This window comes from Thunnus thynnus, chromosome 14, assembly GCF_963924715.1.
Source record: "Thunnus thynnus chromosome 14, fThuThy2.1, whole genome shotgun sequence".
Lineage (NCBI taxonomy): Eukaryota > Metazoa > Chordata > Actinopteri > Scombriformes > Scombridae > Thunnus > Thunnus thynnus.
In genome coordinates this window covers 14,021,397-14,042,304 of record NC_089530.1, presented here as the reverse complement: position 1 = coordinate 14,042,304, position 20,908 = coordinate 14,021,397, and the positions used below count along the sequence as shown (strand labels likewise).

Genomic DNA, 20,908 nt, shown 5'->3' with positions numbered 1-20,908 from the left:
TTTGCTGCTGAAGGTTAAAGACGCGTTTATTGTTGTTTTTCCCCCCGAAACACGTGGCCCACATCATTAGTTCCCCCACAACGCTTAAGACGTCGAGCCATCTGGAGCAGGGAGCGGGGACATATTACTCAGGCACACAGGCATGAAATTACCGCGTCTGTGTGTCTGTCTCAACCCCAGAAAGTGCGTGCGTTCTTGTTTATGCGCGTCTCTTGCCCACAGAAATCGGGTTGGCAATTATAGTGGTACCAATCTGATGAAAACATTATTCATTTGATGTTATTCTTTATCATATCAGTCTTTGACAGGCTATCAGAGAGGGTGATGAATTGTTTTTCCATCTGAGAGGCAGGCAAGAGGAGGGAGGGATCTTTGCCTTCTTCTTCTCTGCAGTGCGTTGCACCACTGAGTAGGTTGGAGCATGGAGTGAGTGTTCAAAAAATGATATTCAAATCGTCAGTAATGGTCAGCCACAATCCATCCGTCCTCACGAAGAAACAAGTGAGTCATTAATTAATTTCCGGATCATCAACTCATGACCTTTATTTGGCAAGCCATAAGAGATGCTTATGGGGAGTCTCTTTTCAGTCATTGGATCCACAGTAATACATTTCAACAGAGCACTGAGCATAGTTTCCCCGAGTCTCAGATTTCTACTTTTATTGAACAAGAAAAAGAGTTTTAAAGCCTACTGTAGGTAATGAATGAGAATATAGAGACTGATAGGCAGACTCTGTCCTCAGTCAAGCTTCAGTGCAATCCTTCTAAAGATTTATTTCATCAGCGAATGCAGTTTCCATAATCATATCTGTGTCCTCATATTAGAAAGATAATTAACAGCACTAATGATCACGTTAAGTTCATTACACATTCACTGCCAGCCCAGAATGAAGTTGACATTATGTTGCCTTATCATCAAAGGTGGCGTATTGTTGGGAAGTCATTAAAATGGAAATGAGTGTGATGTTCTGATGTTAATTGCAGAGGGAAGAGATGAGTTATGTATTTAATGCAGCATTTAAAAAGCCAATGAGGTTCCTATCTGCTAAATAGGGTAATTAATGCTATATATTACTTATGTTTGTCCAAATGAAGGAATGAAATTAGAAGATGATGACGCCGACTTGCTGTTTATCTGTCACACCACGACTCTAGCTTGCAAACTTCATTATTACTCTCTTTTCTGTCTGTAATATTTCTATAATCTCCCCTCAAATTACTCCTTTATTTCTTTCTCTGCACAACTTCTCATTTGGATAGGCAGTCAGTCATTTAGAGAAACAGTTTTCTCTCTCCAGAAGGCTTGTCAAAGTTTGTTGTCAACTTTTACGCATGGGTTTATTCTGAATTATAGCAAGTTTTTGCATCTCTTGTATTAGAGAAGTAGTTGTTTCCTTTTTATTGTACTTGAAAACAATTACGGCATTCATAGGGTTATACCGCAAAACACAGAATTTGCATCTGTAAATAAGACTCGATATAAAGAATTACTGCATGTTCATTCAGTCAATTAAATGGCTTTCCTGGGTCAGCTGTGAGGATGGACACATGTTGTTTCACTAGTCTCTCAGCGAGCACTGCTGTGATGATGGGCTTAATGAAGCAGTTAACAGTCAGAATATGATCCCAGTGTGTCTGCTGAACATGAGCATCCTGCAGTGTCAACACAGCTCTGTTTTGGGGTTTTTCTATTTTTTCTTTTCTTTTCTCTTTTAATCGACACATACACACACACTCACTCACACACACACACACACACACAATAAAGGCGCACACACACTCACCTTGCCCTTGACTGTGGTGTGGCTCAGTGATATTAATGTTTATGTTAATTAGATCACACCAACAAATGATTACATTTCCAGACAGGGTTATTGTAAGACTGTAGCCACTAGCTTATTTTGCCCAGTGAATGCAATTTAGAACCAATGTAATTGCATGAATGTATTGTAATTGCATGAGGAAACAACAATACCATTATGAATATACAATCTCTGTGAACATGATGTGTGCTGTGTGTGTACAATATGAGCTAAAGGAAGAGCGATTGCGCTGCCTGCTCTTTTCATTTGCACCCATCAGGTTACTCTTCTTTCTTTGTAGGAGTTCCTGACCTACATGGAGTCACATCGACAGAGAGGCTACAGCATGTTTGAGAATATGAGGACAAACCAGTTACAGGTTTGACAGAAACGTTTCCAAGGATATACTGAAATAGATGTTATTAAAAAGCCCAAATTGGATTAACTTGGATCTGTAATAATGTGTATCTCTGTCTCATCTATTCCCTGTATAACGGCCTGTTGCTGCGGCCCAGTTAAAAGCCACTGAGTGGGAGCGTGTGAGTGCCGAGTGGCTGCATGTAGAGGCGGAGCTGCTGAGGGAGAGAGCCGTGTTCGGCCCTGGCCCAGGGGTGCTGATTAGCCGAGACTGGGTGCAAGACGCTGCCGAAGGACCCAATCGGACCAGACCACGCATCCGCAGAAAGGCTCTGAGACGATCCAAACGGGTATAGCACTTCAGTTTAGAGGACAATCTCTGAAGCAGGATAAGTGTACAATAAGTGTACAAGTAGTATACAGTCTAACCTTTAAAAGTACCATATGTTGTTACAACAGGTGTTAGGAAATCTGTCTCTGGGTTTGAGGACTGGCATGTCTGGGGAGAGCAAAACCAGAACAGAAGCTGACACAGGTAAAGAACAGTGTTGCCTGTTGATTTTTGAAAATCTCCTTTTACCACAATGTGGTAGCTCAGTGGGAAAATCTCTGTTTCCTTTGTAAAAGAGCCAAAGATCCTGTGTGAAGTTGGAGCAGAGGCTAAAGAGAATGAAGAGGAGGGAGGGCAGGATTGTGATCATCTGACCTTCTTTCCCGTTTTGAATGAGACACCCGTTGTCACTGAGGGTCTACTCGATCCCTTGACCCCAGAACCGTGCTCGCACACACAGGACTGCCCTGACATACGTATCATCCTGCAGGAGCTGCATCCTGGAGAGGAGGTACGGTAGCACAAGAGGCCGTGTTGGTAATGCCGGGCTAAAAACATCATAGCTAAACACAAGCACAACTGCTTCCGACCCTGCTAATATTCACAATCATAATTATCTGATGTAGACTAAGGGATTCCAATAGCCCGGCGCTGCTATCAGAATTTCATCTTTCCTCATTAGTGTAATGTTTTAATGTCGAGGCCCAGCTCAGCTCTTCTCATTCTTCCAGTGAGTTAGAAAGCAAAGCACATGTTGACAGGGACTCTCATTGCTCCGGCAACCAGCCGCGGCTTTTAATGTTTCTGACAGAAGTATTAATAAAAACAGTAGGAGGTGATGCAAGCTGTCTTACATCCGCTTAGTAAGTGTGTGATGTGTGCAAGTGTGTCCTGTTGTCTTGCAGTGGTTCAGTGTGTGAGTCCTGCTGAGCTTCCTGTCAAATGCACAGAGTCATTAGCTCTGAAAAATGCACACACACACACACAAACACACACACACACACACACATACACACACACACATGGAGTAACACACACACACACACACACACACAAACACAGTAACACACAAAGGGAGACCCACGCATAATTAGCTTTCCAGCGCCAATAGTGTGATTATGACAGTAATGTGTGTGGGGAGAAATCAATGGTCTGACATTAGGCTCTCAGTCAATAAAAGTCCTCCTTTTCTCTCCTTCTTCCCATCATCAGCTAAATCACCCTCAGACTGATAATGCATATCTGTCCAGAGCACAGTAAGGAGATAAGGAAACAAGTTTATTGTTATGTATTTAATCTTTGATAACAATAAATTTAACTAGTTTTTTTCTGAAATCTAGTCATTGTTAGGGACAGTAGGCCTGACGCCAGTTTGTGTTCACTGATGGAAACCGCCATAAAACCGGACCATGATATAGCTCACTGTAAAATTTCTGTGCCATGTTGAGACTCACTCACCTTGACTCTTAAACGCTCTCACATGACAAGTGATATTATCCATCATAGCATGTCTGTATGTGTGCATTCAGACAAGAGGTTCTGATCACTTAGCAGGTTTCCTATTGTGTACGTGGCAGTGATTAATTCTCCTAATAATGGCCAGGCAGGGCTTCCTCCTCCTCCACCACCAAGCGTGTGACTCCGTGTCTGGGGGTAGGGAGTCTGATTTGATTAGTATAAATTGTGAGGGGCCTGCGGGTATGTTGGGGCCCCATATGGTTTTTGGGCACTGTGTCCCAGAGGGCCTGCAGAGGGGCCAACACAGGGAGACAGCCAGGTGCACACACTCACTGTGAAATGAGGGGAGACAATAGAATTAGCCACACATTATCACAATGCAGTTAGCATTAGCAACAACCAGCGCTGAAAGCAGCATGTGGGTCCACTTTGGCGCTGGAAGGAGAACAGACACTGCTGAAAAAAGGGGGCCGGGCCTTCTTCTCCTCATCAATCAGCTCTGATAATGAAGTGTTCAACTGTGTCTTTTTAATAATGATTAAAATATGTGATTAAAATGATCAATCAAGTAAAGCCTGAAGTGCCTGTGTTGCTGCCATGTCATGTCCCGGGAGAGAAATGTGCTGATGTGAATTGTGCCTCTCACAAGGGGCTTAATGTATCTCTCTTTCTCTTCTTCCTCCTCTCTCTCTATCTCTTTAGGTAAAGGCTAAGATGTGTGTAGTGATGGTGAGCAGCCTCAGAGTGACAGAGGGGGTGCTGCTGTTTGGGAAGGAGAGTCTGCTCTTGTGTGAGGGATTCACTCTTTGTCCCACTGGAGATGTTTGTTGCAGGAAACACCACCCCAGCAGGTACAGCTATGTGTGCCCTACAGTTGTGTGCAGTTACAACATAGCATGTAAAGAGCATAGCTGGCCAGTTGTCTCAATCAGTCATCTGTTATTCTCTTTCTTTCTCTGCCAGTGTGAGGGATTCCTCCATTTCCACCATGCTGAGTGAAGAGCTGCCATCAGCCAGCTGTAGGCGCTGGCTCTATGAGGATATCAAGGAGGCCCGCTTCATGCGATTCCTTTTAGAGGTCAGACATCCAAATTGTCCTGCTGATGCCTGAAATTAGCAAGCATCTTATATTCAGATTGTGTCAATGCAGGATATAGTTGGAAAACATTCCCTTTGCTCTCTGAGCACACATGAAAATTTCTCTTCACTTACAGCACAAACAGCAGACTGTTGTGCATTTAATGTGCTCTTGCAGCTGTTTTCCGTTTGTTATTTCTGTATGTGGATATGACAGTCATTCAAGGTGCATGTTAAGCTCAGGGTTTAAAGGGGATCTGTTAGATATAAATATGTACAAGACACAAATGTCATCGCATGTGAATTACTGAAGAGCCACTGTCCCTCTCCGTTACTGCTGCCACCATCAGGACAACGCTATCGAGATCTTCATGAGAAACGGACACTCAGCCTTCCTGGTGTTCCTGAATAAAGACCACGTCTCTGCATATAAAAGGTGCCACATTAATATAGATTGGGTGGTCTTTTTTTTTTTTTTGACTCAGATCTCAAATCTTTTACCTCTTTCTCCTCCCGCAGGTTGTGCGCGGTAGTGTCATCATTAAAAGGCAGAGGGGTTGCTGAGGTCATCGCTAATGCTAGGTAAGTTAGTCACAGTCATCAAGCAGCAAAATTTCAAGACAGTAAATGTAATCACTCCTTTTATTTTATTAACTAAAATGTGAATTACATCGAAAAATAGGTGAGTAACATATAGCTAGATATTATACACATATAATAAAAATTTGTAGGGCTGTCTAACAATGATGCCAGCAGCTTTTAGGTCATTTGATTGGCTTGTGTTCTAACTTTTTTATTCTCCACACATCCTGATTGACTGTAGCCACTGAGTTTGGTGCCATCAGTCCTGAATAAGTCCTTATCCTTTTCTCCTCAAACGCGTCTCCTCCTCCTCCTCCTCCTCCTCCTCCTCCTCCTCTTGTAAGCCTTTCTGTCTGCTCTTTACATCTCTTAAGGCATGTCCTACACAGGCTGCTCTCGTGAACCAGGTACACGTCCTCCTCTGGCTTTTCCTTCAGCTTCCCCTCACCATCCCCCTGAACGTACAACAGGGGGTTCCGTTTCACGTTCAACTTAGTGAGACTGCGTAAGACTTTCACAAACTCTGGTAGGCTGATGAAGAGGTTATCGAACAGGCCTAACTCTTGGAGACTGTCTAGAGCCACCATAGTGGGAGGCAGGTCGTCCAGTTGGTTCATTCCCAGATTGAGACTCTTCAGGTTGGTAAGGAGACCCAGTGTAGAGGGTAAAGCTGCAGAGGTCAGGCGGTTGTTAGAGAGGTTGAGGTGGGTCAGTCCCACTAGGTTGCCGATCGACTCGGGCACAGACTCCAGCTTGTTGCTGTGTAGATCCAGCCATCTGAGCGATGAAAAGTTCCCAATGTTTTCTGGGAGTTTCTGTATCAGGTTGCGGCTGAGGTCCAACTCATCCACGTTGGTCAGTTTCAAGAGACACTTTGGGAAGACGGTTATACCCATGTTGCTAAGGGTGAGTCTGCGCCGTCCATCTGGTGTCATGCGTATTGCCTTTTTGGCAATCTTGACAGTCACCTTTGTCCCTTTGGCTCCCTTCCCTTTGGGCATGGTACTGCAACACACAGAGAATTACTGCATGATTCACTTTAAAATTCAGCTTCACTTTTGTGATAGTTGCCCCCAAGAGGCTTATATACAATAATTTGTCTAATCTACACCATCACACAGTACTATAGCAAATAAATGTGTTGTGTGTATGTTTCCGTGTAAGTATGTGTGTGTAATGCTGATGTGATTTATTCAGATACAAGGGCTTATGTATGGCCTCGGGCAATAGGGAAAGCATGGTCTCTGAGGATTGAGAGCTTGAGTGGTACGTGTGTGCGTGTTTGTGTGTGTGTGTGTGCGTGTGTGTGTGTTGCAGTGTTATGTCTGCACTAGTGCGTGCTCACCCAGTGTTGCCCATGGGGGTATTTAAGAGCATGACTCTCTAATTAAGGCTAATGCTGGGGAACAATAGGAGAGCGGCGACACTGGGTAAAACAGCAAAAACAAATGAGTGCTGATGCTCCCTCACCATTCAACTGATTGAGCTGTTTGGCTCTTTTCGGGCTTTCAGGCAAGGAAGGTGTGTGTGTGTGTGTGTATGTGTGTAGGACATCCACATGCAAGTGTGTCGACATACATGGGTGTACTGTACCACAGTACGTGTATAGTGTGTGCACAAAGAGTCAAATCAGGACTTTGATAAATGATAGTTAGGGAGTGTTTGGAGTGTGATGAGGGCTTCGCTCTTCTCCCCTCCCTGTCTCAGAGAGCAAGGTGTGTGTCTGTTTGTCTGTGTTACACCCCAAGGCCCTCTCTCGCCTCATTCATCATCCTCAGGATGAGAGAGGTTATCCACTGGTGCTTGTTCCCATTATAACCTCCTATAGAAAGCTATTGCATGAAATTATTGCCTGCAATTAGATAACACATACTGGGCCAAATGCAATGATTGATTTAGTGTAGTTTTACAAAATTATTTGGTCAGGAGTTATTGGATGAGGGGAGGAGTTAGAAACTGGATACACTTCAAGTAGGCTCTCGCTTCTTAGCTAAATCTATTTGCTGTATGCATCCCTATATCATTTTCCAGTTCAGATCCTGCTATATCCCTGTTATAAACTTTCATTTATATATTTTTAATGTAATGAAGATATGTACTCACCATATTTTTATCTTCTTTTTTCCTGAGTTGATGTTAATAAAGTGATGAGATTGTCTTCAGTTTTAGAAACATACCAACAGTATCAGCTCCTGTGAACCGGCCATTTTAGCTTGAAACCTCTCACCCCTGTGTCAAAAAAGAAAGTAACAGTAGTCATATTGTTATAGCATAGCAACAAATCATAAAATAAATTACATTTCCACTTTGCTCAGCATTTAGTAGTTGTACTCATAATACCTGGTAATTGTATCTCACAAAATGCTGTGGTGTAGTCAAGAGAAAAGATCAGGAATGCACCGTTTGTGTATATCAGCATTTCCCTAGCCTGGAAAGTCAAGGTTCCTCTTGTTTAATAGCGTTACTTAGCAACTGGGGTGCTTGGCGCCAGGACTTTATTGCCATGTTACTGGCCCACAGAGGGAAAAGAGATTTCAGGAGCAGTTGAATGCTTTCCTAATTTAGATTAAACACATTTAGATAGGTGTTCCATGAGTAAATTGTAGATTAATTAAAAACATGGAATTTTGATTGAGCATGTTTTGTGCTCAGCAGTTTGTTAAAGTGAAACTTTTAAGAGTATGCCTCTCTATTTGAGTGAATGCTTATTAAAAGATCAACTTACAACAGTCTTTGAACAAGCACCTAAGAGAAAAAGAGAGACGTAGAGGAAACTACTGAGAGTCTTAGTCATGAAGCAGGAAATCTTATATTTTTCTTGGAAATCTGCAAACTATTCATGACAGAAATTTGTTGTTGCTGTTCCTGTTTGACCAGTAATCATTAACTATGTGAGGCGGTGCCACATGTCATTAAAAAGCTCAGATGTACACGGAAAATATTGCTTTCTCTTTCAAACATTTCAGTTTGTGGATGGAGACTAGTCACACAACTTACACTGTTACACAATGTATATTTCCTCACAACCTACAGATGGCACCATGTCCTTCACCCTCCACATCTCTACTCACTATTTATGCTACACACTGTAGCTCACCTCAGTCCCATAACTGCTCCTACAGCTGTGTACACACAATTTCTGTTTCCTGAATCACTCACTCACCTCCAGTCTGCTGCTGGTTCAGAACTCTGCTGTGTTACATTTCAACACTGGTTGCTAGGCAACAGAGCAAGCAAGCAAAAAAAAAACTTTGTGTTGATAGGCATTGCTCAGTGATCAGCCTCTGATGCTAACTCAATGTGTTTGTTTTTATGTGCATCAGGAAGACCCCAGTGGTTGAAAAGGCAGCCCTTGTTAAATGGCAGGTAATGCAATAAACACGGCTCTTCTTCCATTTTGTTTTGTCAGAGTTGTTTGTGCTCCTATTTTTTCCCCTTCGACATAACTAATGATTGCCAAATTTTTAACTGTCATTCAGTTTCAGTTTTGTTTACAACTACATTCCTGTGTCTTGTGAGGTGTTATCTACTTCATATCATGTTATCTGTCCCCCAGAAAGGGGAGATAAGTAACTTCGAGTACTTGATGCATCTGAATACTCTTGCTGGGAGGACATACAATGACCTGATGCAGTATCCAGTTTTCCCCTGGGTCCTAGCTGACTACCAGTCAGAGGTAGGACCTCACACAGCAACTTCTTTGTCTTACACAAAGGAAATATCCTTTATACTGTAGGTCAGAGACTATGGGAGTGAAAGTATTAGGAGTTAACCCATGCTAAAATGTACATGTATAGCTTACATCAATGTCTACAAAGGACTATATACCGTGTGTATTTTTTTCTTAAAGGTTTTTTTTCATACTATTATACCCCTTTTTATCTCTGTCCTGGATAGACACTTGACCTGTCAGATCCTGCAACTTTCCGTGATCTTTCTAAGCCAATGGGAGCTCAGACAGAGAAAAGGAAACAGATGTTCCTACAGAGATATGAAGAAGTGGAGAGCAGTGAGGGTGAAGATATCTTGTCACCTTCTCACTTTTCATTCGTCTCGCTTTTGCTGTTTAATGTACCTTTCATCCAACATGCCATGTGTCCTTTTGAACCGGTTCACTCTTTAGGAGATTTGTCAGCACGATGTCACTACTGCACCCATTACTCCTCAGCCATCATCGTGGCCTCCTTTCTTGTCAGGATGGAGCCGTTTTCACACACCTTCCAGGCACTGCAGGTGAGGCCACTGACATGAGGAAATATAAAAATACATCCAGGTAAACTCATGGTCTTTTTTATGAAAGTGGATAAGCTGATATTAGATATAAATTTGTGTCTCACTGCCCATAGTGAGTGTGAATGGCTGGGGAAGAAATGGAAATATTTTTTTAGAAAATCCACTTATGTTCATAGAATAGAAAATGGATTTTTTTTCTTTGTGTGAACCCACATTATGATCTACCATTCATCATGTGCAAAGGTATAATACTAAACAAACATTCCTGTGCATTAAGCTGCAACAGTTCACATTATAATGGAACTTTATATTACAGCATAATTATCAGGGCATCAATGGGCTTATTATAAAAGATTAATGATGAAAATTTAAGCTTTTTAGTTAAATGTGCCTTTTGTTGGCACGAATCTGAGACCCATCTTATAAACTGAAGATCTGGAGAAGGCCTCATTCACACACACATGAATACATGTATATAACTCCGTATGAATTAAATAAGGCCAAATTCAGAATGTAATCACTGCTGATCACCAGACGTTTTGTCTTGATTTTTCTTAAGAAATGTAAGAAAGTTCAGTCCATTGTGTATCATATCAGTCTGTTTCCCCTAACCCACAGGCCTTCTACAAACCCACTGCTACAGATGCCCATTGACATTCATCACTGTGTCATTTTCTTTTTCAAACATAACCTTGCTAATAATATGACTCTAATATGAGCTATTTTGAGCACTCTGGATCCTGCTTCACTGCTGTTTTTGGTATGAAAACAGATTATTGTGAGATTTCAATATATATGCAAATAATTACAGAAAGCATCTAAAAAAAAGCCAATGCAAATAGCCACAGATGTTACCAATTTACAATACAGCATCCAATTGATTATAATGAAAGGGCATGCATATTTGATAGTCAGAATAAAGCAATAAAGATGTTAGTCTGGTAAATTACAATGCCTTTTTGTCTTCTGAAGCGCATAACGGGTGTGTAGTAATATCCATAACTGGATTTACATCTCTAACCAAGTTTACCAGTATATATGCTATTTTCATTCATTGAGGTAATTGTTTTATTCTAAATTACATTCTCTCTCATGAGATTTCTATCACAGATTATGAAATTTTACAGAAAGATGAAATGATTCCTTCAAATAGTAGCAAATCTTTGTATTATGTAAGCAGGAAATAAGGATATAAAACATGGTTTTACTACTCTGAAACAGATTATTAATGTGCCTGTTGCAAAGTTTGGTTCAACAGTGTGCCAGGGTCTGACAGTGTTGTGCCTCATCTCCTCACAGGGAGGGTTTGATATCCCAGAGCGGATGTTTCACAGCGTAAAGAACGAGTGGGAGTCGGCCTCCAGAGACAACATGGGGGACGTCAGAGAGCTGATCCCAGAGTTCTTCTACCTGCCTGACTTCCTGCTCAACTCCAACCACATCCAGCTGGGTCAGACTCTTTTTGTTTTTGTTTTTTTTTAATCTGTGTATCCCAATAAATAACGGAAACTATACATTTACTTTTAAAATATTTGCCTTGTGCAAGTACCCTTGTTAGTCATGAATATGTGCTTTAAAGATAAGGCTTGCATAATTCTATATTTTTCATACTGTCAACAAATCAATGTTTTAGTCAATGTTTTAGTTCAGTATTTTCTAAATTCTCCACTGTGTCTGTGGCCTTTTAGCCCAAAGCCTGTTGGCTCCTATTGAGATGTAAATTGTTAGAAATGGGTCACAAATATTTATTTTTTTAAAAAAGGTTAAAAATTTTACTAGAGCTGGGCACTGTCTTTTTTTTCTTTTCTTTTTTCTTTTTTTTTTAGCAAACATTACTTAAACAAGAGTAAATAGTGCATTTGTTTGGAACTAGTTTCAGCTGCGGATTAACACACTTTTGGTGTTCCAGTGAGTATTTGGGATTGGCTCAAAATAAATTACAATACCTGGTTCGGTGTAATGATGAAACATGTTTGGTGAAACAATATACCTTGTTGATGTGTTTTTAATAGTTTAACAAGTAACCATGTATAATAATGGTCTATGGCTACACAGCCAATACTTGTTAGTGGAGTCAATTCATTTTGGTTTTGGTCTTTGTAAATTCTCTGACACATTCTCTGAACAAATGCAGAGAATGCATTTCTTTCCTCATGAAACATTTGTAAAGCAGATGTTAAAAAATATTTTTGAACCTTCATCTTTTATGGTGGCAAGCTGCCTTTTTTGCCCTGTGTTTTGCTTGTGCATCACTACATTTTTTTAAACATTACTTGATCACTGCAATAGCATGAAACCATTTGTAACCTTGTGCTTGTGATGCGATACTAACTCATAGAGCTCGGGATATTTTACATTGTGCCACAACATTGCCTTATAGCACTTTTGACTTTCACTCTGTTTCACCACTAGTGGTCAAAAACTCCTCTGGGTGCCTCTGAAGTCCTGACACATGGTGATGTGATGTGACCCAGCATGCTCTATGTACTGTATTTCCATATCTCTGTAGGCTGTATGGAGGATGGTACCGCTCTGGGAGATGTGGAGCTGCCTCCATGGGCAAAAGACGACCCCCAGGAGTTCATTAGAATCCAACGTGAGGTCAGTGACCCCGACCTCACTGAGGCTGTCCGTTACTATTGGCCAGTCTAGCCTTTTACACAGAAAGACCCGTCCCATAAGACCTAATAATGTTTTTCAATTCTCAGTGGCTGACGCACACAGATGTTCTGTTTTAGTATCTAAAACAAGTATCCACTGTAATACTGTTGGTTGCAGTCAGTCAGCTTGTCTTAATTCATACTACCACTGTATAAGAGAGAGATCTTATTCACAAGAGCCACTGTCTTATCCTTTATATTCTCAACTCATCTTGTCTTATTGAATTTGGTTTAGTTAAATTCTTTTAGTACTGACTGTTTTCAAATATAATGGTCAGTTGTTTTGCTTATACCATTTTGCTGAAGTTTGGATGACAGACTCTGCAGGACAACAAGCTATTTAACGCTAGTCAGGGCAGGAACCAAACGCCATTATTTTTGCCAGCTGTTTATGGGCTGAATGTTTTCTCTCTTTTCTGAGCTCTTTCTTCTCTCTTCCTGTGTGGCGTTATTGTATATCTCTGTTGCTTTTCTGTCTGTTGGTCTGATTTTTTCAGTTTGACCCTCCCTTTTTCCATTCCTGGGGCATCTATGATGGTTATCACTCTGTAATCTACTGAACTACTCATATTGCCTACCATTCTCATAAAATTAGTGACTTTAGAAGATTGTTTTTTTCTTCCATAGACAAATTAACTCAGGACAATATATCCTTGTTATGATGGTTGTTGGTTGTTTTTTTTCAGTTTTCTGCTATTCCAGGATGGGTTTATTAAGATTGGGTGCAAGGATACAGCTTGGCATAATGCCCACTTTTCCTTATTAACTCTTCAAAACCAATCTCTGGCTAATTCTACCCAAATCATTCTTTAATTCTAACATGAAGATAAGCTCATAACACAGCTGTGCAGCATGCTGCTGTTCTAGACTTCTAAATTGACTTTTGGAAGAAATCATACAGTACCTGAATAATTTGATTGGTTGTGCATTCTCGTAGAAGTTTCTTGTGTTTCTAAACTCTCATATTAACAGTTTGACTGATGGTTTTGGTCCCACTGTAATAAAAAAAGAGCACTGCATACTGCTGTATTTAAGACTGCACAGTGTAGGTATAGTAGTTTTGTAATATTACTTGACTAGGTGGTCTGGTTTGTGCAACAATCCACTGCATTGTTTCCCTTAGGCCTTGGAAAGTGACTATGTGAGTTCCCACCTCCACCTGTGGATTGACCTGATTTTCGGGTACCGGCAACGAGGCCCCGCAGCTGTAGAAAGTTTCAACACGTTCCATCCTTACTTCTACGCCCAGAGAGGCCGAAAGGATGCTAAGGACCCCCTCATCAAGAGCACAATCTTGGGATATGTCAGCAACTTTGGCCAGGTTCCCAAACAGGTAAGAAGAATAAACTAAGTGAGAGAAGCGGGAAGAGTTCATTTCCTGCATGCAGGTGTATAATAACACTGCTCTTAAAATAATACTTCTTCGTGAATGATACAGTATGTCTTTCCCATAGCTCTTCACCAAGCCCCATCCACCTCGCAGTGGCAACAAGAAAGAAGGATCATCACCACCCCATCCAACTCCATTTTTCTTCAAACTCGACAAACTCAAGGCCTCTGCCCAGCCGCTCAGAGGTACTGCTAGACAATAAAAGTGGAACTCAGAAAGCAAACACATGACAGTTTTGGAAAAATATGATTTAATTTTCTCTCTTGCTAAAATTTAGGTGAAAAGAGTGATGCCACTCTCATGTCTGTACACAAATACGAAGCTACAGTGCAGCCAGCAGCCAATTAGGTTAGTTTAGCATCAAACTGGAATCAAGGGAAAACTAGCCTTGTTCTGTCTAAAGGCAATAAAATCCACCTAATGCTCATTTTTATGCTTTGGTTCATTTGTTAGTTTTATAGGTGCTTGTTGGTGGATTTTTTAACATTTTGGACAGGCTAGCTGTTTCCTCTCACTTCCAGTCGTTAGGCTAAGCTAATTGGCTGCTGGCTCTATATTTTATGTATTCTCAGCCAAAATGCCAAACTATTCCTTTAAATGAAGCTATAAAATCAAAGCAAATCATAATACAGCCTTTCAATCAACAGATCTTTCCACAAAAATGAATCAACGTTGCTATTTTCTGCTGAGTGAACTGAATTCAATCAATTATAGTCATCTTCATGTGGCACTACTTTGTATTGTTCCTCCTTTATTTTATTACACACCATTTGATGTCAATTATTACACACAAGATGTACTCAAGTCTCAAGGGAATCATTGAAACAGAGCGAGAAAGTCCATAGATTAATTTACACTATGGAAGGGTAGAAGGAGCTATCTGTTAGAGCTACAATATGGAGATGACTCTTCCGCTGAGCCCTACTTAATAATCTGAATATCCCTACAGGCCCACTGAGGGAGAGGAGATGAATCTGCGAATGCTCAGGGAGAGATTCCTGCATATTACATTTCATATTAAATCTTAGAGTGTCTGATCTGATCAATAAGCAGATAGAGATGAATAGGAGGAGGAATGCTAAGACTAATGCAGACACTACTTCTTTCTGGGGATTTTAGAGGCAGAGCCAACGGCGACAGGATATAATGATTTCTGCCTGTTCCTGCATGAATAGGTCAATTACAGGCACAATTATAGCCTCTCTCTCTAACTGCCTCACCCACATACACACACGCACACACACACACACACACACACACACACACACTCACACTCACATACAACTTGTACTGTCCAGGATGCGGGTGTCCCCCTAGGACAGAGCCTCAGCTTGGTCTAACCTGGGAATAGCTGTTTTAATTGCCCAGTTTTCTCTGGTCACTTTATGAAATTTTCTCTAAGTTTACTGAGATATCAAACTCTTAATGTGATGTTTTTGTAGAGTTATTACCTTTATTTGGCCAGGCAAGTTTACTCAGGTACACTGAAGGCAGAATGAGGTCACTTTTTTATTTTTTTTATTCCATAACTATTTTATAGTTGCATATGGTTTCAGTGACAAAATCTCAAAAACACCCTCTTACTTTTTTCACAACTTTTTGCTCGAGAGTGATGCCCCACTCCCAGTAACACTGTCAACCTTTCTGCAGAGCTGCCGAGGGGCCCGGTAGGTCAAATACTGTGTCTGGAAAAAGAGGTGCTGGTCCTGGAGAGAAACCGGCTCCTGCTGTCGCCTCTGTTCAGCTGCTTCTTCAGCTGGGGCTTCCCTGACAACAGCTGTGCCTTCGGAAACTATGCAACAGAGAAGGTATGTAGCATGTTGGGATAAACAGGGAGATAAATTTGACGTTGTTTGTATTTTCTCCCAGCCTTCCAGCCCGAATCAGAATGAAACAAGTGCAAATTATTTCCAGCCCACGGTACATTCATGGCCATGAAATGTTGATAATTTTTCAAATGTGAGAACAGGAATGGTAAATTAATTAAACTTTATATATAGCTTTTACTTCCTTGTATCAATTAGATACTGCGCAATATCAGTCTTACACTGCATTTTCCCCAATTTAATAACATAGATGAAGCATTTCACTGGGTCTGGCAGAGCACTGATGCCACACGCACTGTCAGCTAATCAGTATCAGCTGACTCTTAAACAGTGAGGAGGTCTTTATGATCTTCACTCACTCTATGAGCTGTGTCAACTGATTTATTGACCACTATTCAGAAAGACCTACTTATTTACAACACCTAGCAAAACCTTATGCACTTTGTGTTTATCTCAGTGATGTCTGTCTGTTGGCTTCTGTTTTGTAAGGCTTTGTGGGGTTTACATGAAACTCTCCCTGTATAAAATCCTGCTGGTTACTTTGTGTAAAAAAAATTCTAAAATAGGGTAAAGGTATAAAGTGGATATCGCAATAATTTAACACTTTAAAATACAATGTTTTAACTACTATCAGGATTTCTTGACAACTGCGGAAAGATCATTAGTGCTCATCATGTTGCAAATTGGTGCTATTCAAACTTATATTTCCATGAGAACTGTCTAAAAGTTTCATGAGAAAAAGAGTTTAGTTACTCTTAGTTACTCTTGAAGTAAAGCTAACACATTTAGCTGTGCTATAACTAGCCTTAATCTGGGTTTTATATGTGAAGAATGCCTGATGGGGGTGATAGTCATGTTTCCACAAAAGGACAAAACACAAGTCACTCCATCATACACACCCTATCACAGTGTCATGATGGTCTTTGTATGTATTTCCATCTCTAGACTTTTGCGGTGTGTGAGAGTTTGTGTGACTGGGGGGAGACGTTGTGCGCCGCCTGTCCCAACCCCATGACCATCGTCACTGCAGGAACCAGCACTGTGGTGTGTGTGTGGGACGTAGCAGTCAACAAGGACAAACTCATCCACATGAAACTTAGACAGGTAAGTCTGGCTGCAACAGAGATTATCACAATGTAATTACCTTGTGTCGGACTGATATGTACACAGACACTTATACTAACTCTGTTTTTCCTTCATAGCCATTATACGGTCACACAGATGCAGTGACATGCTTGGCTGTGTCTGAGGTCCACAGCATGATAGTGAGTGGCTCCCGCGACCTCACCTGTATCCTGTGGGATCTGGAGGAGCTAAGCTACGTCACCCAGCTAGTAGGACACACAACTAGCATCTCTGCACTGGCTGTAAATGAGCTCACAGTAAGTCCTACTATTTATAACATCTTTCTCTGCGTATTCAACTTCTCCATAAAAAAAACCTCTTTCTATCCTCTCTTTCTTCTGTTCGTTGTAGTCTTTGGCTCAGTGCTGCCGTGTTGTTCCCCTCCACTCACCTCACAGCTTGAGGAAGGGAGGCTTCTCATTGTTGACAGCATGCATATCCTCTTTGTGTGCCTTTTTATTGCTTTTTTTGTGCATCTCTGTGTATATTGGTGCGCACACGGGCGTCAACACCATATTACTCTGTCCAAGGGTGAGATCGCGTCATGTGCAGGGGCTCTGCTCTACCTGTGGACGATGAAGGGTCAGCTGTTGGCCTGCACTGACACTTCCTGCGGGCCTCAGGCAGACATCCTGTGTGTCAGCTTCACACAGAGGCAGGAGTGGGATGCCAGGAACGTCGTTGTCACTGGCTGTGCAGATGGCATCATACGGGTGAGTTGGGTTGTTTTGTGTGTGTGTGTGATGAGAGAAAGAGAGAGAAAGAATGTCTGTCTTTAAAAGCCCTCTCTGGCAGCTCTTTGTAGGACTAATAGGTCAGCAGGAGAGGTTTTTCTTTGTATTATACAGTATACTGTACAGTATTCAAATATGGCAGTCATTACTTTGGCATTAGCCTTGCAGGTAGCAACTTGGATGTCCATTGAGGTATTAGTAACAGCATATGGGTTGTGTGTGTGGTGCGTGACTGTTTTTGCTTAGGATTAATATAAACATATGCTGCCTCTCTGCAATCAAAGCCGCAAACTCTAAATTGGGCTTCACTTGGCGGTGGGTGTCCATGCTACACGCACAACACACACACATAAATGGTATTATTACTTTATTATTACCTTGAGTTATGGGGTGTGTGTGTGTGCATGTGCCGGTGCGTATGCATGTGTTTGTTATTATGTTGAATTATGTCTGATTTTGCTACTCGTTATGTGTCTCTCATACAGATATGGAGGACAGAGTACACCAGAACACAATTACCTGGCCCTCCAGAAGAGCCTGTGTCCCCAGGGCAAGACCGAACAGCGCAGACAGAGAGAGACGGTAATGCTGCTGGCAACAGGATAGGATATGGATGTATTTATAACGGCAAAGATGATGGGGGTGGCTGACAACAGCACAACTGTAAGTCTTGACTGAAAAGAAAGCTGCAAGAAAGCTGAAAGAAATGCTTCCTTTATTCTGTGTTTCAAAAAGAAACCCGCCTCTATCTAATTAGATCAATCTTTAAGTGTGAGATGATTATTTTTAACCGCTCATCTCAGAGCTAGACAGCGTTGTTTCCAGATGAGCACTTGTAATGCTTACCCCATCCCTCACTAGCATTAGGGCTAGCAGGAATTATGTTGTTATAAAGTTATTAAACATAGAGGCAGTAAACACTGATGAGTAATTCTGCTGACGTGTGTGTGCGTGTATAATTTAGAAAGCAATAATACCCAGATCCAATTTGGCATACGTTGGTTACAGCCTCGCGTCACCTCATAGGAGTATTATGCTTGGCAAATTACATTGAGACAAGTCTTTACGTAACACTGAGGCATTTATATTCAAGGGATTTTTCTCCCTTTAACAGCCTACTGACCGCAGATAAACAAAGCGTTAGTGCACATTTTAATTTTTTTACTGGGACCACTGGGTCAGGGTTATAGACAGGGTGGACACCTGGCCTGTGATTATGTAATAAATAGAGATTGAGGTATTCTCATGATGTATCCACAGCGAGCAGCTCGTGCCAGGTTAAAGGCTGGGAGAGACATCTGGTGTTGTGTCAAGAGCTGAACAGAAGTCAGGCTGCGTCGCAACGCCGCTACAAAAAAAATCCGGCTATCACAACACTGGCCATATCCAGGTACAGTAAATAACAGGCACAAACACAGCTAACAGAGGTGGGATTTAGTTCATGTTTAATCACTCCAAACTACAGTATTTCATCCCTAATACTGTACAGATCATGAATTAACTGCATTTAAACTAAACCTTGACTTACATGTACTGCATTTAATGTGTGTTATTGCATACTTTACAATATTACTTCATTGATTTACATTAATCTCTTCTGTGTAGGAGCCATGCTACTCTGTTGGCAGGTGATTCCTGGGGCAGAGTTTTCACCTGGACCTGTGAGTGAGAGGTGGCAGGGTTTGAGCTCTTTCATGCCTCCGGGCTTCTACCTTCTACCTTTATCCTCTCAGAGGAAGTCTGACACAGACCTCTGCAGGCGGTGAAATCCATCAGTGACTCAGGCCTGACACCATCTGAGCATCGAGAGACGCTGTATTTCACTTTTCTTGTGTGTGCATTCAGGGAGAACAATGTAACAATATTTGTCTCATTCAAGTCTCAGACAATAGTGAATATTTTACCTCCTTTACATAAATATTTAATTCTGTATTTTTTCTGTGTAAATACTGAATTTCAACAAATTTGAATAAAACTTTATAGTTATTGGTGACTATTTGTCTAAATCCTCTCTTGTCCTGTGACTCTCGGTGTAAAATATCAAACTGTTTCCATTACGACTGAAATCTGGGCTGGCTAGGATTTTATTGAATTTTACTTTATTTTATTTTATAAAGGCAAAACTCGAGGGACACTGTCTAGAATTGTCAAAACATGTTGGAGAATTTCGATGAGAAAAGTGATGGGAGCTTCGTGATGAAAACGAGGTATTGTGTGTTATGATGAATAACAGCACGCATGTTCCGCCAGCGTTCCCTGACAAACACGCTTTTTAATAGTATTGCAGGGCTCGAGCAGATGCTTTTCTCACGAAATAAAAACTGTGGCATGCACACATGTCAGCATTTTATGCTACAAGGGTTGTATTGTTTTGCTTTTGTAAATGTTTGTGGTATGAGCAATTCAGGATGTTTAGTTAGTTACGAATAGTTTACTGGGCTTACTTTGTTTTTCACAATGTGTTTTCAATATGCTTTGTAATGTGGCATTTATGAGTATTTGGCAGCTTTTTGATCTTCTCGCACCATTATCCTCCACAAGTTTATTGTGATCATGTCAAAGTGTGTGTTGTGGATGATGTAAAAATGTGTTTGGGTCTTGTCGAGTGTATCCTTTTTGGGTGTGTGTTTATGGTTGATCGAGGACAGGCATGCCTTTTTAGCCTCACCAATCTCCTCATCAGCTAAACCTTAACATGATCACAATAATCACTGCTGGGCCTCCACAACACACTCCTGGGTGAATCTGACCTATTTTGTAAGAGAGACGGTATGAAACTTAACCCTTTCTAAACATTGATTTTGATCTTTCTACGGAAAAGTACAATACTGACACTCATCCTCGCACTGATATCCCTATAAACAACCATTTACCATTTTAAATAAGGATACATTGTCAAGATTGTGGAGACTCGGTCTCTTTCTGTGCCTGGCTTCCTCTCTCATGCACATGCACCACTCCTCTCTATCATAAAGGAAGAGGTCTGTGTCTTTAACCTTTGTGTGTGTGGCTAATTGTGCTAAGTGGAGTAGCTTAATAGAGTGGAAAATAGTCCTCATAATTTTCCCAGAGAGCGAGCAATGACCTTCTCTAAAGACAACGGCCATCTCCATTCTCTCTACACCGCTGGTTTTATGATATGAAATGTCAAACCATTGGGTTCTTCAGAATAATTAAATCAAATAAATTATTGCACCTAGGCAGAACCATCTTGTAGCCTAACCCAATTATAATGCACTGTAAAGCTAATTATTAACCATGATTACAATTAGTCTAATTTGAATAAATGTAGTCATTAGCGGGTTCATCCTAGTCAGTGAGTCTGAACTGTGG

The 20,908-nt window shown here is 41.1% G+C and overlaps 2 protein-coding genes across 7 annotated transcripts in view; one reads left to right on the top strand and one right to left on the bottom strand.

The window, feature by feature from the left end:
* wdfy4 (WDFY family member 4) overlaps window positions 1-19,568 on the top strand; it is a 39,005-nt gene extending 19,437 nt beyond the window's left edge. Inside the window, exons 42-64 of the mRNA XM_067610016.1 lie at window positions 2,104-2,181; window positions 2,318-2,509; window positions 2,619-2,694; window positions 2,787-3,001; window positions 4,651-4,799; window positions 4,912-5,026; window positions 5,376-5,461; window positions 5,545-5,607; window positions 8,931-8,973; window positions 9,164-9,283; window positions 9,505-9,622; window positions 9,731-9,840; window positions 11,140-11,290; window positions 12,350-12,441; window positions 13,624-13,833; window positions 13,955-14,075; window positions 15,541-15,698; window positions 16,662-16,820; window positions 16,919-17,098; window positions 17,372-17,554; window positions 18,061-18,157; window positions 18,836-18,965; window positions 19,181-19,568. Coding sequence (XP_067466117.1) covers window positions 2,104-2,181; window positions 2,318-2,509; window positions 2,619-2,694; window positions 2,787-3,001; window positions 4,651-4,799; window positions 4,912-5,026; window positions 5,376-5,461; window positions 5,545-5,607; window positions 8,931-8,973; window positions 9,164-9,283; window positions 9,505-9,622; window positions 9,731-9,840; window positions 11,140-11,290; window positions 12,350-12,441; window positions 13,624-13,833; window positions 13,955-14,075; window positions 15,541-15,698; window positions 16,662-16,820; window positions 16,919-17,098; window positions 17,372-17,554; window positions 18,061-18,157; window positions 18,836-18,965; window positions 19,181-19,244 — 2,910 coding nt within the window. The 3' untranslated portion in view covers window positions 19,245-19,568. The remainder of the gene's footprint in view (window positions 1-2,103; window positions 2,182-2,317; window positions 2,510-2,618; window positions 2,695-2,786; window positions 3,002-4,650; window positions 4,800-4,911; window positions 5,027-5,375; window positions 5,462-5,544; window positions 5,608-8,930; window positions 8,974-9,163; window positions 9,284-9,504; window positions 9,623-9,730; window positions 9,841-11,139; window positions 11,291-12,349; window positions 12,442-13,623; window positions 13,834-13,954; window positions 14,076-15,540; window positions 15,699-16,661; window positions 16,821-16,918; window positions 17,099-17,371; window positions 17,555-18,060; window positions 18,158-18,835; window positions 18,966-19,180) is intronic.
* lrrc18a (leucine rich repeat containing 18a) lies at window positions 5,660-8,911 on the bottom strand. 6 transcript variants are annotated; one of them, XM_067610023.1, is made up of 4 exons: window positions 8,771-8,911; window positions 8,333-8,352; window positions 7,711-7,836; window positions 5,660-6,612 (listed from the first exon to the last, which is right to left on the bottom strand). In XM_067610023.1, the coding sequence occupies exon 4, from the start codon at window positions 6,606-6,608 to the stop codon at window positions 5,790-5,792; it is 819 nt and encodes a 272-aa protein (XP_067466124.1). In that variant the 5' UTR covers window positions 6,609-6,612; window positions 7,711-7,836; window positions 8,333-8,352; window positions 8,771-8,911; the 3' UTR covers window positions 5,660-5,789. The 6 variants fall into 6 exon arrangements, with proteins under 6 accessions (XP_067466124.1, XP_067466123.1, XP_067466121.1 ...); XM_067610022.1 differs by lacking the exon at window positions 8,771-8,911 and adding an exon at window positions 8,705-8,755; XM_067610020.1 differs by lacking the exon at window positions 8,333-8,352.
* Window positions 19,569-20,908: the final 1,340 nt, after the last annotated feature.

What these genes read in the sequence shown, in the direction of transcription:
- lrrc18a (XM_067610023.1), bottom strand. Translation starts at nt 6,608, where the DNA reads ATGCCCAAAGGGAAGGGAGCCAAAGGGACAAAGGTGACTGTCAAGATT.